This window comes from Trichogramma pretiosum, unplaced genomic scaffold, assembly GCF_000599845.2.
Source record: "Trichogramma pretiosum strain Unisexual culture from Peru unplaced genomic scaffold, Tpre_2.0 scaffold24, whole genome shotgun sequence".
Lineage (NCBI taxonomy): Eukaryota > Metazoa > Arthropoda > Insecta > Hymenoptera > Trichogrammatidae > Trichogramma > Trichogramma pretiosum.
The window spans coordinates 244,438-262,280 of NW_019641611.1; the positions used below are offsets into that span (position 1 = coordinate 244,438).

At 37.4% G+C, this 17,843-nt stretch overlaps 1 protein-coding gene across 6 annotated transcripts in view; it reads left to right on the forward strand.

Annotated features, from left to right (window-relative positions):
- The window catches only part of LOC106648323 (acetylcholine receptor subunit alpha-like), an 89,359-nt gene that overhangs the window by 31,328 nt on the left and 40,188 nt on the right, over window positions 1–17,843 (forward strand). For 3 of the 6 annotated variants that reach the window (XM_023458619.1, XM_014365096.2, XM_023458623.1), the window contains exons 4-5: window positions 3,264–3,373; window positions 14,279–14,459. In XM_023458619.1, coding sequence (XP_023314387.1) covers window positions 3,264–3,373; window positions 14,279–14,459 — 291 coding nt within the window. Of the gene's footprint in view, window positions 1–3,002; window positions 3,135–3,263; window positions 3,374–14,278; window positions 14,460–16,720; window positions 16,902–17,843 lie in introns of those variants that run through there. The other 3 variants (XM_023458620.1, XM_023458621.1, XM_023458622.1) reach the window with 2 other exon arrangements.

Here is a 17,843-nt window from a genome sequence, read left to right on the forward strand (position 1 = left end):
AATCTTAACTGCGGTCTTGGAATACCGCAAACAACAGTTTGTGGTTTGCCGTTAGATCTTGCCTCTTGACATTGCAATTGAGCAAACAAGCGACTTCCCATACTGCAGTAAAAAGAAATGGCTCTCGTTCTCGTGACAATTGTGCGTATGAACCAAGTGCTTGTACGCATTTACGCGTACAAGTGCCGCGTACAACTTATGCGTGGAAAAGTTTCAAGTTATATTGCTCGAGATAAGTGCATCACCTTTCCTAAATGCTTCAAGCACCGAGTTATTCTCAATTAAATAAACTCGGATTTATTTTGGCTTTCTCGACCACTGTATGGAATACTGAACACCTGCTCAGCCGCTTTCAAATACAAGATTATTTCGCCCGGCTTTGAATGATATAATTCCGTTGCTTTACTACCTCGGCATCCCCTTCCCAAACTGGCGAGCCAACAAGAAGTTGTAAGAACGAGTACATTTGCCCAATGAAACATACTAGTCCTTAGACTCTGGACTAGAGCAGATCCCCGATAGCTTGGCCAGGATTCGATTCACCTAATAAAATCTACCTTAAACCACAGACTTAAGCTTTTCTATTCGAGGTTATATGGTCTTTGTAAAATGTCACTCCCACAAGAGACCAGTTTCCTATCTGGCATTAAGTTGCAGAATTTTTCATAGCACAAACAAGGAGACCATCATGAATCCGGAAACCAGATGCTTTCCAGAAATTTTTTGAAGACTCCTTAATGAAAAAAAATAACCGTATATTTTCTTTTGATCGAATAAACGGTAAGGATCATTTTAAAAATGATTTTGTTTTCTATCGAAAATCGATGCGATTTTTGAACTTTGAGATAATGCTCTGCACACACAAATACATAAAACATTTGTTGCGGGAATGCAATATAGTTTAAATAAAATGAAAAAAGTCATTATACGTTACCTGCTTCAAAAACTTGTTTTCTAGCTTATCACCGAGCTTTTTCTGGAAAAGGCAATAGTTGTCAAATGAGTCTTGTTTTGAAAAAAAATGTTCAACTTTTCAAAATGTCCAGTCTCCTAAATTGAATTTTCGCCGCACAACGTGAATAAAAAACTATATAAAATAAAAAACTACAAAAGCAACGAGAACAACGACTTTAATCATATAAAAAAGAAAAATTATTTCTGTAACTGTAAAAAATAAATGTAATGCCAAGTGTGAACGCACTTTGCCAATCGCAGTGGCGTACGATAATCACGTTGATTAACTTACTTATTTGTGGCTTTAGCAGCAGTCAGGCGAGAAACAGCTCGTAGGTAGAATTCGCGGCCCGACATACTTCTGAATTCAAAGCGCGCCAGTCAGAAGCAGCGGTGGCAGCAAGGCAAAGTTTACTCGCTGCTGAAATTAAGCTCGGCACGTGCAGCAACAAAATACCCCGCATCCAAAAATGCACGTGTGAGCAGCTTACACATGTATAACGTAGCGATTCGCGCAATGCGCAACTTTTTGAAAATTCATTAGCTGCGATATTGAACGCAAGCGCAAAGTGTTGATTTTACACATGGCTAAGTGGTGTTTGCATGTGAAAAACTTTGTCTCGCAAGTTAATCCTAAATTTTGTTCGATTTTCATGTTTCAAAAATTTCAAGTTATCTCACTGCATGTCATGAAAATTTGATTTAAAATACTAACGCCAACCAGGCATTAAAAAGAAAAAGTTAGTCTGGAGTTTTAATACACCACACTGCGCATTCGACTTTCATTCCCTCGGCGTCCTTCGCCCTGTTTACTCTCTCTCTCTCTCTCTTTCTTTTAGTAACTGCAATTCTAGAGGGATTTACGTGTATTTGTAACGATAGAGGCTAGAACGCGATACGCCGCACTGATGGAGCGTGTACCATCGTTCCTCTTCACCGAGCGGAGAGGTCCATCGAGCGTATACGTTTGACGCTATACCAGTCTTATCTCGATGTCTCGTTTTCTTTGACGACGCGATAGTATTCGAAGCCCGTTCATCTAAGCAAATGACTAGACGCACTCGCTATATCTCTATTCGAAATTCGTCAACTGTTAGCGACACACATGCGAAAACCTGAAGTAATAATAAGAACGCCTAGCTTGTATTTTCTGCAAAGACGAACTTTTGCAAATGTGTAGACACACCGTCTGCATTTTCACGGTCGAGAGACGAGGAAAAAGATTTTCGAGCACAGACTCGAGCGTATTCTACAATAAGACATTTTCAAATATCTACGTACTCGTCTCCTTTTTCCTTCAAGTATATATACTGGCGGTCCTTCGCATATACTCATATAACGCATATAAAATATTCCTAACGTATTCCATACAGCTTGGCATACCCATTTATACGCAAGAGGTTGAGCAGCCCAGACCTCTTCTCTTCTTCTCAGGGCTGCTTATAGGTGCAGACAATGGCGACGTACTGCAAAAACGCTGTCGAATTTCTCAGCGGGCAGATTTGCAATTTAATCCATTTTTTCAAAATTATAAGCACGTATCGGAGCTTTTTAAAATAATAATAATAATCATAATGACATTTATGCAAATTTATACCTTACGACGCACAAGTTTTCTTTGAATCAGAGATTCGTTATAACGTATGCATCGACGTGTCATTCAATTGTCCTCACTTCTAAAGTCGGCGTGCCAATAAAGTACACAGCAGGCGCACCATATCTATACGTGCAGTTTGTAAATTGAATTCAAGCTTTCACGTGTGTACGTATATATATGTACGCACGCGTATGTATAAGCTATTCACAATAATATATCGAAGCCCGAGACGTTTACTCGTTTTCACTGTGTGTTTATATTATACGTGTGTGCATGCGCAGAAAAAGAAGAAGAAAAAGAAGCAGCGGCAGCAGCAACAGAAAAGGGAGCTATATAGGCGAGCGTTTTACATATACTCGGGATTCGAGAGACATCAATAAAAACAGCCCGGAGCACTTTCACGACACATCGCACGCAACCAAGTCGATGCTGCTGCTGTTCGCGAGCTGCCTCTGCACCGCCGCGCTGTCGCTCGAGTATAGCAATAATACCTACGAGTATTCTTCCGTATTGCCTTCGGCTCGAAAAACCATCCTCGTCTACGTAAATTTTGCTTTTTTCCTACCACTCACTGACTTCTCAGGTATGCGGGCTATTGAGAAAATTGATGACATGAAACCCAAAAAAAAAAGAATAATAACAAAAAATACCCAAGTAGTGCTGGTCAAGATTTTGTCAGACGTCGAAATTTAATGGCTTTTATTTTTTTCAGTCCTGGTACGACTACAAACTTCGCTGGGAGCCGAAGGAGTACGGGGGCGTGCACATGCTGCACGTGCCTTCGGATCACATATGGCGACCGGATATTGTGCTCTACAATAAGTAAGTTTTTATACATTATTCAAAGGCGTGTGTATTACGTATCTTCGACGAAACACCTTCTCATGGTCGTTGACGATTATTTTGAATAAATCGCGCACTTGAGATTTCAATGACGATGGCGTACACGATTTTCTCCATCTGCGATTTAATGAGTATGGATAAAAGTGTGCATTGAGCGATATTTATTGTGAATGGATAGGTTGATCTAAGGAATTATATAAAAGAAAAACACCTTTCCCCAAGACGAGACCTCGAGACGCCTCTCTCCAGCATCATTGTATTATTTAAAACAATTTTTATATCACAAAATTTTCCACAATTACACATTTTACTATTCTTTCAAAAATTTCATAATATGCGACTGGTGTACGATTACACCTGGACATTTACACTGCAAACACAAACACGCAGAAACTAAAAACAGCTGCAGTTTAGACTGTAATGTAGCCGCTCATATACACAAACAAAGGGCAAATACATCAAAGGATGATATGGAGCTACTAACGATGTTAATATGAGATAACAGTGCAGTATGCAAAGATAGCATTGTGAAATAGCACGGCGGTACAGCGAATTTGCAGGTCAATAAACTGGCCGGCCATCCCAAAATTTTTTTTCAACGTCAACTGATGTGATACGTATTGTGATAAAAATAGACACGAAAAATCTTTCTACAAATTATCCGATTATTTCTTATAACATAATGTGACGAATTATACTTTTAAATACACTCAAATTTCATCTGAAAACTCCATTTACATAATATACTCACACATTCAATCCTATTTTCTTTTTTAATAACGCATGTGCACACTGAAATTCATTGAAACTCTCATCGTACATAATTCAGAACACTATATTTAATTGCAGCGAAGTTTTCATACTAAAACAGTTTGACTAGATATATTATATATGTATATGTGATTTTTTGACCAAATTTGTTTTTGTATAGTGCTTAAACATTTAAAAAATATCCAGTTTGTTTTTTCAAAAATTTTTGCAAGCCTTTGTTATGTTCAAAAGGCTTTTAGTTTCTGTTATATACATATTATAAATATATCTCACACGTATGCCATATAAATACACAAAATATATAACCAAAAAAGTAAAATTTTGTCCTGTCTATATGAGTGTTTAAACAAATTTATTTTTATATGTATGTATGTGAATATTTCAACAGCGACGCGATGTAAACAAGACTACACTTGCGCGTCGAATAGTAATACATAAATTCAACCTGCGTATGCCTTGCATATTACATCAAACCGTACTTTGAGCATGCAACAAGTAATAATTTAACGCAAAGTAAACGAAGCGGTACGAAAAATAAAGTCGCTGTCGCATAAGCGGATTGATGTAATATCTAACGAATAATTGTCCGTAATTTCATATTTATAAATACTTGTCTAAGAACACGAGAATAATTGTCATTTATATCGCATGACAAAAAACAAACCGAAAGGGCACTGCGCCGCGCTGAAAAGGTTAAAAATTCAAGAGCATTTTTTTCCACGCACGAAGCACTTTTCGTCGAGCCAATGTACTCTATATCACAAGATGTATTTCATAATCGAACGTAAGCATGTAAAGGGCCCACGTGAAAATATCCGCTGATTGCATCATCTCGTCTGTATACGTACATAGTCACGAGGGTGCAGGAAGTGAGTCGTCAGGGTTTTGTACATAAAGCCGCCACTCGTTGGCTTGTCCCTGCTTCCAATACATAAAGCTCGGCAGCCGAGTTATGTCTCACGTAGGGAGAATAAAGAACCGAGAGAGGAAGCCTCTTCGGTAGTTAAACGCGCACCTCTCTTGGATCCTCGAACTTTTATGCATTCTCAGAGTGGGCTGCAAAAAGGCACGAGCTGATTATCAACGAGATTAAAAAGTTTATTTATCGCTCGACGATTTTGAGTTTAGCTTCGGATTAGCAAAATTCATAAAATATATACGGTAATTTTTTTTTCCTTTGCTTTCGGTATACAGCAACGCGCACAGTTGAGCACAATCTCGCGTAACTTTGCTAATTGAAACATCGAGCTTAAGCCACCAAGTGATGCAGCTTTATCTCTCTTTCTCTCGGCAGCGTACACAATGCTCAACATCAGCGGCAGCACCAGCAGCAGCAAAAAGAAGCAAACGCATGTAAAGCACACTCGCTTCGTGGAGCTTTAAAAAACTGCGAATGGCTTCGACACGCCGACGTGTAAGAGGGCAATAATTCATCGTAGATGTGCAACTAGGTCACCGTTTCGATGTTTCGTCTCCCTCGCTACGTATATACTAGTGTTTTCTGCCAGTCGTACACGTTATTCTTTTAATTTTTTTTCTCCCTTTCTCTCTCTCTTCTCATCTCTTTCTCTTACACGTATATACAGTCGAGAGCTTGGGTCGATTTCAGGAAATAGAAATTGTTTCAGATTGATTATGATACGCTGCATTCGACGTTTTGCTAAATTGACTCAACACAGATCGTGTGAAAAGAAGAAGAAAAAATCGTCGCGAACGAAACTTTACTCTCGAGAAAAGAAATTTTCATATTAAAACGAAAACGTATCTGCGCACTATGTAGAAACGGGTGCACGAAAACAAGGTGCGAAACTATCCAATTTTAAGTTTATACTGCCTCTTGACTTTCCCTTATGCCCTTCCCTCACTCTCGTCGGCGTATCCTTTTACGAAGCCAGTGTCTACACACGCAGCTCGCTAGCTCGTAGTCATAAATTTCGCAGTTTATATAGCTGCTTCTGCTGCTTCTTTACACGGCATCTGCATCTTATATTATATATTTACCAACATTTTAAGCTCGGTGTCTTCTGTATAGGGTCAGGCTGAATGAAAGATGCTTACTTGAAACGCAGCAACGCGTGTGTGAGCTGGTGAGAAAAAAGCTAGGATAATATTTTTCCTCTTACATGGCAAAGTTATGACTTGGAGTAAAGAAACATACACCAGACTCATGGTCTGAGCGCTTTTAGCCTCGTACGCAAATCGATCGGGAGAGAATCCGATGCGACGAGTGCGAGTTTAACCCTCTCATCCGACTGTTTTCTTGTTATCCGACATAAAATATTTGACACTCTATGTAGCCATACTATGTAGCATAAGTGAAATGGCATCTATTTAGAGCTGCAGCGAACAAAAACTGAATATAAAAAAAATATATCGCAGTATCATAGCAGAGTCAGCTGCACATGACCTTTAGAAGCGATCCTATCCTTGTAATAAATCGACAACGAAGATCATCGCAAAATCTAGCCCATCTACATGTACGGAAAGTACGTTGTAAAAAAGCACACAAATGTATATTTGCTCGTATATATATATACGTACAGGAGATCGTTTTTTTGCCAACGGCTTTGAAGATCTCGAAACATTGGAGAGCGAGCGACAGGCCTTTGTGCGCCGCGCCGTAAACGGAGAAAGAGCTTCATGCTGACCAAGCGTTCTCAGTGCTCGATTATGCTGGCAAGGCCTGCCAAGTCCGTTAAGATCAGCCGGAGCACAATTGCGAATAAAGGGAGCAGCAGCTTTGATGCGATTGAAAGCAAGAAAGACTGAGAGGTAGCGAGAAGTAGTGAGAGGTAGCGAGAGGTATCGAGACGGAGAGCAAAAGAGAAAGAGAGAGTAAACAAGTCCTTTTGTCGATGGAAAATTTACCGACACTACTATGGAACATTTTTATATAGCCGTCGAACGTGATGTAAGAATCGAGGGACGTTACACGTTTCAGGCTGACATATTCGCCAGCTACGGTCGACGACGTATCTTCGCATGTGAAATTTCGTCGGGAACGCATCAACGGCTCCGTGTAGAGACTAGTAAGCTCGTGCGGTCGCCATAAACGTTCCCGACTGACGTTTGAACACGTGTCTCTGCGTGTGTTTGCGGTTATCGCAGCGGATCTCGGCTCCAAATTACTGCAGAAGCATCAATCGTTGTCACGCTACTTTTTGTTCGATTAAATATTTATTTGTCACGGGTACTTCAAGCAGAGAGTTCATGACCATTGAAGCGACATAATAAAGCGCAGCGCAAGCATGATTAATTTTTCGGGCTTCAAACTATAAGCTTATCCATAAATGTCACGTATATAATACGCGTGGCAGTGCAGGATACGTGCCAAACTGAGTCTCCGAGGACTAATCGCGTATATAGAGTCGGTCAAGCCCCTGCGTGCTGCTACGGCTCTGGGGCGACTCAATGGTCGCCTCTCAACTCTCACTTTTTCCACTACTGCTACGACAATTGAAATACACCATTTTGCGACGATGCGGGAGTTGCACTTGCTGACGGAGTAATTGTGATCGAGGCTGAAGAGTACTTGGAAATTTCATTTCGATATTATTAATTTTAGCATGAATTGGATTGTAAGTAAATTTTAGATTTATAAAGTTTAATGAAGTATACCAAGACAATGAATATTAAAATGAATAAAAAATAATGGGAAAAAAGGTCTCGGTAGAGCTTTGAGAGGTAAGAGATCATCGAGCAATAAAGATGAAAGAAAAGGTTACAAGCACCTACACGATCGATATGTATGCAGCGCACACGCCCGACAAGGCGAACGACGTTTTTCAAGCATTACACGTCGTCTTGAAGATGATAAAATAATTAGGATGCGCAAATCCGATAATGCAATATTAACGAAGGCAGCGTACGCTTTTTCTCTTCCTCTCTGACTTCCTCTCCAGTCGTCTTACCTCAACTCTTTTCGTAAACGAGTTTATAAGAACTCTACGTCTCGAGTGCATGAGAATTCTTAATATATAAGATAAACGCAATTATACGTGCTGCGAAAGAGAAAATCTATAATTACATACGCATACACGCAAAACTTGCCCAAGGATAAATTTATATGAGAAACTTTATAATAAGCATGCCACATCAAAGTGACTATTCCTAACGCAGCGCCAGGCGGTGCACCGCCGGCATCGCCTCGACTCGCCTGCTCTCCGGCCTTTTAATACGAGCTGCGAGCGTTAATTTTTAAATCACCATTGCCAAGAAGCTCGCGGTTATACGCATCGAGCAGTTTTCGACGAGCGAGCCCCTTTTACATCAAAGACGCCGGGCTTATATAGGGAAAACACAAAAAGGAGAAAAATAAAGAAGGCAAGGTGAGCGCCTATTAATGACTCGTGCAGTTACTGACCCGGTTAATGAGCTACCCGAAGAAAGGATAAAAGACACTTTTTCTTTCTGTTCGGCAAACAGTGATTTTCGTGCGCGATGCTATACAGCGACGTTTTTTCTGAAATAAAAAGAGAGAAGCGAAGTGAGCAACGAATTTTCATACTCTCGCCGGGATTCGACAAGTTATATAACCTTTGATCATTTCATTTATCACGTTTTGGCCGAATAATTAAAATAGTTGTACTTTTAAACATATCTTGTTGGTGGACAGCGACGATGGCGACGACGATGACAACAGTTACGGCTACGCAAGAAATAGCCGAGAGGATCGCGCGATTACGCGAAACGCTAAACAAGATGCGAGCCCCGCTTAAATCGCAACGATGTCGTTCACAGCAGCGAGTCGCGGGAAATGGCCATGGCGATTTTTGCACAGGTAACCATCAAGCCGCACAGAAAGAGAGAGAGACAGACAGACAGAGAGCTGCACACCTGCGGCGTTTCTGTGCCGAGCGCGAGTGTTTGCGCTCGGTAAATAACCAAAGGCTACACTAGTCCGTTTGTTATTCTTTTACGAAGCATACTCGGGCGCTCGTGATTTTTTTCTCCTTTTGTTGCCCGTTTCACACCCTTCTTTTGTGCCTTTTATTTTGATTAACAGCGTCCGTGCATATTTATTCATCGAACTATGCAATAGGAACGATCTCCCTTGGTATTTAAAATGTGTCTGTACATTTAGAGATTGATTCGAGCGGCGGTGGCGACGGCAAGCAGCTGAACGAGGTCGGACCGAAATTGCCATCGAGTCTGTCACTGGACGAGGTAACAATGAAACGCATTTTGCATACATCTATCCGTGAAATTTCACGTCTCTGACACGGCGGCTCTTTACTGCCTCGTGTAGAAGCTATGCATAAACACTAAAAGCAACAGGACACACGTACCTAGTGTTTGCCCATGACAATAACAATCGCGTTTGTGCCGTACTAATGGACAGCAGCGGCTAGAAACGCATCACACCTGGCACGAGGACCTAGACCGAATGGCGGATTTCTATCAACGTAAAATAAACGACCTCGAGGCCGATTGTTGCGCGAGCCTAGACGAGATACGCTCGCATTTCACCCTGACGGCTAGCAACGAAAGCAACAGCGAGCTCTCCTCGTGCTTGAATCTTCGGCTCCCCGAAGACGAAGACGACGACGACGACAATGACGACGATGACGACGTTGCTAACGTCGACGATGACAATAACCGAGTCGAGGACGATGACGATCGAGCGGATTACGACGGAAATAGCGACGAGGAAGAGGCATTTTACGCCCTGACTTCGGCTGATTTAAATGCCAAGTTAGATGATTTATTTTTGCACTCGATGATCGATCTTTTTACCATTGACTCAAAAAATGTGAATTTTTACAGTTCTTTGGGTGAAGAAGAGTTTGTGCTTTGGTCGATCGATAATCCGTGGCTCGATTCGTCCTCCTTCTTGAACATTGAAAATGATCGTTTCGCAGAGTTGACAGACATCGTGTAGTACAAAGGAAACGCAGGCAGCTGTTATCCCTCCGTGAGCATGTCCGTTAAATCGTCAAACGTCTACATCGCGATCAAAATCATAGAATAAACTTATCTTGAGGCCGAGCTTACCCTCGATTTTCATTCATAAAAATATGTACAGCGTAGCGAGAAAAGCCGTACTTTCGAAAAGTATAGAACCGACTCACAAAAGAATCGATGAAAAAATCTTGTCTCATTGTGTTGTACGATTCTATCGGCTAACGTGTGAAATGTGCACTGTGCGACGAGAAAAAAGAACGCTCTCTCCAAGTAAATAAGCTGGAATCGACACGAAAATATCATTGCGTCGATCCAATCGAGAGAGCAATTCGAATCGGAGGAAAAGTCGCACGTAGAATGTATTTCCAGGATACATGAATGTAATCGCGTGTCCCGTATCAAAACCGCGTGGAAAAAGATCAGTATATCTCAGGCAGATGAAAACACTCTAATGCGGGTAGCTTTTTAATGGCTATCAGTGGAGCAAAGAAGAATGAGTATTCATTAAGCTCTTTGTCTATCCGCTGCTGTCTTGCTATGGCCACGACCAAACTTGTCCGCGCATATCTCTCATTAAGTCGGACGTCTAACCTGACTGTCAGTATCCAGAGGGGAGAGTTAACGTTTAACGAGCGCGCCATTTCGTCTCGTCGTTTATATATATACGTAATGAGCGAACTAACCCGACCCCCACAAGCAAATTGCCCTCTCGAAACTCTTACTATTTTAAAGGACGCATTATGTTCTACTAGATAACACTTGCAATATTTCCAGTAAAAAAGTATACCTCCGATAGTGACTTCATAAAAAATATACATTTCAATCGTTCTCAAGATTAATCCTGATTGGAGACTAGATTTACCAGAAAAAACTTGAAAGACGAGCGTTGAAAATTTATATCTCATCGTAAAATATACTCTGCCCCTCTCTCTCTCTCTTTCTGTCTTTGGTACAAACAAGCGTATACAAGCTCGTTGCATATTTCTTTGAAAAATCTCATCTTAAAATATCGTCTGTAAAAATAAATACGCGCATGAGCCTGTTTTCTTCAAAGTACCTACGTACTGCTATTGTTGTTGCGGCTTGGGTCAACCCAAGCAATGCCATTTCAATGTAGTTATACTATAGAAGGGATCGATGAAGCAGTTCGAATGCAAAGCACGACAACGACGAACGGAAGGCAAAATTCCGTACGCGCGTATGCACGAGAAGAGAGTAAGATATTGTTTGATATTAGGTACGGAATTGCGTAGATCGTGTGCATTACTTACACCTTACTTAATCAAGCTCGGATTAGTTTAGGGTAGTGGTTTAGCATGCGGTGGCCGACGAGTGCAAAAAATTGCAATTTTCAAAAGTGGATTTAACTAAGATCCAAAAATGTAATTACCCAAGTCGGTCCCATTCGAATATGTATCTTTTAGTGAACTATATCGAGTTATTTTTAAAATTATTCTGTTAATGTTTTATCGAAGCTAAAAATATTTCTAAATACTTAGAATAAAATAGCTCGTAAATTTTATTCATCTATTTGTTGCAAACATGCTTGTCATAGAAAAATCAGCCATTCTTCTTTTATGCATGTAAACCTTCATTCCTGGTTTGGGTGTTCTTTGAATATGTTCTACATTATTATCGACGAAGATCAATTTTCAACAGCAAAGAGTACACAAGTCGTGCTCCTGTGTAGTTGTGGTGTTCGCAGAAACCTTTTCCGCTGTAATGGAAAATTGATTCTCGCAAAAATTGCTCAACTATTACGTAAAGTGCGTTGAATCACTTTACGCACATTGCTTTACATAAAGATCTTACATAATTCTACAATCCATTTGCAGCTAAGCTAAAAAGAAATGTCTTACGAAAAAGAAAGTGAGAGAAAGAGAGAGAGAGGGAAAAGGGAGGAGAAAGAACTGAACAAATTTAATAAAATACTCGAGTGTGCGACGAAGTTAATTTTGCAAATGCTTTAGGACAGAAGAGCAGAAAGATAAAGCGAGATCAATAACTTATCTCGCTTACTGGTATGAGCTACAGATGTAATTGCGAGGAATCTACTGCAGTAAAACATAGATTTGTCATGTTTTGACCTTAAAGTAAGTGCTATATGCTTGCAGTGAGTGCTCAGCTATCTGAACAACAATTATTCGAATACTTGATTATCCAAATCAAAAAAATGAGGAATTAATAAATTACGTAACTGAGGTAGGAGATTGTCTATCTGCTACAGCATTTAAAAGAAATCAAACCCAAAGATAAAAAATCGACCAATTCATATTTAAACAAGGGTAGATCTCAATCCATAGATGATTTAGTGAAAACTGTATGTATTTAAATTGAAATTGAAATTGAAGTCTTTATCACGACAGTTAATGGCAGTCAAAAATTATGCCAATTTCTAGGTTGAGCTTGCTCACCGTCACTCACAACTCAAACATTGGAATAAATTAAGTGTATTGATATGAAATTGGGACCTGCTTCAAGTTTTAATCACTGAACCTATGTTGAGGGTTTACGGCTGGTGCCTAATGAAACGTATCAGAATCTAAGAAATTGGATCAAATTTGCATAACAAATTACTGGTATATTATTCAGAATCAATTTATGATAACAAAACAGCGCAACGATGCGATTGTTATATTTCCTAGTATAGGTATATCTATTAAATTTATACGAACTGAGTTATGTTTTGAAAATCTGTGCTTGGCCTAGGAAATTTTGAATATTATTCTGTTATGGCCTCTTCTTGTATTTTGAATGACGAACGAAAACTAGCATATGCAATTCAACTAACGTGAAGTTCACTAATGTTGTTAATCAAGATGTTCAATAAGATTTGTTTTCTTTACAACTTCTCGAACCTGTAGCTTGAACCGCGCTTGCATCCTAATAAAAAAGCTTCATTGATTATTTTTCGGGATAATTTGATATATCCACTACTTTTCATTTCCAGTGCTGCAATACTCTCGAATATTATTGATCATTTAGGTAATGATAAAACTAACTAAGGTCATTTACTTTAATTTGTCACATCTTAATTTGCGAATATACTTTACATTAAGCTATTTTAATGTTTATTAAATTTTCAAAAGAATATTGGTTTTGAAACTACTCGGTACAATAAATGACTACTCAAATGGCCAATAAAAAAATCAATCCTTAACACCAGTAGTTATTTTCTTTTCACACATCGAGTATAAATACAGACATGTGGCGTCCATCCAATCACTTTGCAATTTGTTTACTCCAAGCTAGTTTGTTGATGGATGAATGCAAAAGCGGGTGTGAAAAAATTGATGAGCTTTTTTACAAATATGTTTGTGCACAAATTCGCACATATGTACTTGATTTTTTCCTTCTACCTCATGCATTGCAAAATTTATGCAAATAAGTACAAACACTCGCTAGCAACTTGACAGAATTTTTTCCTCTCGCAGTGCTTTGATGCACTTTTCACGAACATAGTTCTAACACGTGAATTAAATCAATATGAAACGATGTTAAAAATTATTCTTAAGCCTAATTTTTATACTTTATGCAATATTTTTGCGCTGCAAAGTCAAAGGGACGAGGGTCATAGGGACTAATAAAAGTACGGTTGCATCTTACACCCTGATTATGTAGAATAGTCAAAAAATTTACAGGTGACAGAGTAACATGAATTGCGTTTCGAATTTGAATACATAAATGAAAAGTGCTGTAATTAAAGTTTATTTATGCTATTTAAAAAGTTATAAAACTCGACAAAATTTAATTCAGTTATTTATTAATGCTCGACTAGAGCTCGTAACCTGAGGTAACAAAATTACTCGAAAATTCTAACTTTTGTGGTAACGGGAGAAATTATTATCTCGTTTAAATTATTGCAAGTATATTTTTACAAAAATGATCATTTACAAGTTAAGAGGAAAATAATCAATTCACAATTTACGTAGTGAAATAAAAAAAAATGCTCTCGAATTAACCTCGTACAACTTGCGAAACTATACCTCACAAATATCATCAGACCATGTAGATATTCTATAAAAATTATTCAAAATTAAAGCGTCAAATGCAGAAATGATGAATAAAAGACGACTTTCTTTGCACGCTTGCTCAGTCAAACGTACACATCAGATTTCCCAAATTAATTACCCAGAATTAGTGAAAAAAAAAAACAAAAATGCAGCGCAGTGCCCTCTCTAGAATCATTATAATGTATACCGCTCGTAGCGCGGACGGAAACTTCGAGGTGACCTTAGCAACAAAGGCCACCATCTATCATCAAGGCTTGGTTGAATGGAAGCCACCGGCGATTTACAAGTCTTCCTGCGAAATTGACGTCGAATACTTCCCATTTGACGAGCAAACCTGCGTACTCAAGTTTGGTTCTTGGACCTACGACGGCTTCAAGGTAAAAAAATGAATCACGCGTGTCGTATATGAACACCGTATGCACAGTAAACAATTAACCACAATCTGCATGCTGATTATATATAATTAAGTTAATTATGATCATTTCGATCGCTCGTCTTATGAAATGTCTCATATACCCCTCACACTTTGTGTAATACATACACTTTCAAATTATACTTTATTATTTGCTATATCTTCACACACAATAATCATTACTGATATTTTTTGTATTTTTTTAACACATCAAACAACAGTGATAAATAATGATTAACCGTCACGTCATTATTTATATTTTAATTTCTTCACACTTATTTCGATGATACCTAACCCAACCCTTGTAATACAAAAAACTTATGTAGTACTTATACGTATCGATTATCAAATCCTCCACTACCATTTCCATATAATGTATATTAACATGAAATAACCTGTGTGATATGTAAAGTATTATGTATAATCATATTTCATGTATGCATATAATTATAAATAGATAATTATAAATTTACACATCATTTATTTGAAATTATTATGAGAGATAACTTAGCCGGTATTATCAACTTTTTTCTTAATTGCTAATCTAAATTTCCTTTTAGTCGCGTACATACATTAATGAATTTATCATACCCATCTTCAATCACAACTTACACAATCTTGATGCAATAGATGGTGTATCAGAGAAAGTAAACGCAATAAATAAAGCACAAATATGACTTTTTACACCTAAATATGTATATAGACCAGTTAACACGTCAATGCCTCAGTCTATTCTAAACACACACCATGTTTGTGATATTACTTACTGTGCGATAGATCTTTATTCAAAGAAAAACAATTGAAAGAGAGGTGTAAATACCCGTGTGTATGCTCAAATTTTCATAAAAATAACGACCATCGATCATTATTACTACATCTAACTGCTGACGTAACAAGTGTGTTACTGATCACCAATACAATATTCCTTATTAATAAAAATCAATAATATTAAACTGTATATATTAAAAATATTTTTGAAGCTGAACGACTCAATTATTCAATTTAAATAACATTATCAAAATATTTCTATAAGCCGACGTTTCAAGTACACGCATTTCTCTATGGTGTACAGTATGATTACCACTTCGGTGTTTTAATTTGAATCTTTCAAAGCAACGAAGCGCTTTCATATTCAACGACGATTTTAAATCCTGGACGCGAAAATCTGTTCACATGACGAAAAAAATATATTAATAATGATAGTAATATTAATTTATGAAAATGCACTGATTATTATTGTAAGAAATCGGCTGTACGAAATTGCTTTTTTTATAGCTATCACTGACAGTAGTATTACTTCCTTTATGTAGTGAATGAGGTATACATCCATTCCATAGCTCAATGTCACAATGATTGCTTTTATTTAATTTCTCTAAAGATTTATCATAGAAATTGTGATCACTTTAGTTATTCTATAATCTTGTGCAATAATGACTTAATACTTTTATATTATAATTTAAAGAAAACATCTTATCATATCAGTAGAGACCGTTCGATTATTCTGTAGTTCGAGTTAATTATTAAAGCATTTAAAGTATAATTTATGACAAATAACGTTCATACAATTACAATTATTATAGATCATATGGTAAATCTTTTTCAACTTTGTAAATAATTTTTCTGAAAAAGTTTCAAATTCTTTGTATCTCGTACTTCGACTTTTTTTAAAATGGTATTTCACAAAAAAGTACATACTGTGAATTTTTTATCGATATTTCTTATAGTATGTTTATGGCATTTTCTATCGCATTTAGTATGCTTTCACAATATCATAAGCGTAGCTTTTGATACAAACACTCTGCGTTTTCCACCAATTACCTCTCTTTCCATTATCCTTTTAACTAGCTATAAATTACATCACAGTATTACACGAATAATTCGATTGTGAGTAATTCAAAAATTCAATTTAAATATTAAAAATATATGTATAAATAATTTAAAAAAAATTTATGAAATAAGATGTAAAGTAACTACAATACATGCAAAGAATACTATTGTCAGTAAATAATTATCTATGTGACTAAGTTAAAGTTCAAATATTTAATAGCAGTACATGAAAGTAGAAAAAAAGCCCGTTGGATACTATAAGACGAAGGGGCTTGTAAATAAAATAGCAAAATTACACAGGAGAAGGTGGTCGCACCGAGTGAGTGAAAAAAGTGAAAAGAAAGAAAGAAAGAGAGAGGTATCACCCAGGGCATGTTTTTTCTGTTACGGTGTTCACAGCGCCGATGGCAACTACGAAGTGACGCTGATGACCAAAGCAACTGTCTACCATTCAGGATTGGTCGTCTGGCAGCCACCAGCAGTTTATAAGTCCTCCTGCTCCATCGACGTTGAGTTCTTTCCTTACGACGTTCAGACCTGCGTTTTGAAGTTAGGCTCCTGGACCTATGACGGCTTTAAGGTGCCGAGTTTTATCCCGCAAACAAACAATTAAAAAAGTTCATTAATTGTTCTGTTCGTATTAATACTGCCTTGAAGCAAAAACATAGAATGTTTAATGAATTTAAGGCATTGAGATTTTTAATTTGGTTATTTGTTCAATATAACCACTTGTTTTTAAAGCTCGCGAATTCAAATCAATTATTATTTTGACAATGCTGAGTACTGTGATTGATAGCCTTGCAAGCTATTAACATTTTATTTTTCAATTAAGACTACGTACCTGTGACTGGCTCCATTTGCCAGAAAATTTTTTTAATACTTGATGTTTGATACTTTTTTGTTCGATTTCCCTCATATCTCAATATTGGACAATTTGAGGTATTTAAAATTAATCCTTCATTCGAAATTGCATGAAGTCAATTAAATTATAGAAAATATTTGGTTTCACAGGTAAATAGTCTTATTTTTTTTTATCAGAGTCTAGAAATAATGTCTCGAGTATTCAATTTAATATGTTTCTTTTATCAATGATTCTAACTTTATAATTAGTTGACTCTTATTTGAAAAATTCAAAACCATACGAATGTAAATGTGTCTATAATTATTTATCGTCTGAATTCGTTCGCGAGATGCGCTGTTGAACGTCTTCAAATATGCGTTTTCATGATTATAAATTAATGTTCATCTTCTATGACGATGTTATTTCTTTAATACCTAATTATTCACATCATTGATGTATAGAACTTTGCATAAAATTTTTGTCAACGTTTTTTATAATTCATAATAATAACAATGAAAATTGATCAAATTTTGGCTCTAAATTTTTTCAAAATAACTTGGAATGGTCAATGTGAAAATTATGTTCTGCAAAAATCTGTTAGGCGAGGGTGAAAAATCATACTGTAATCCCTCGTGTCAACATAAAATTTTGCAGAAACACTCGAGATCGTTTTTAATTGAC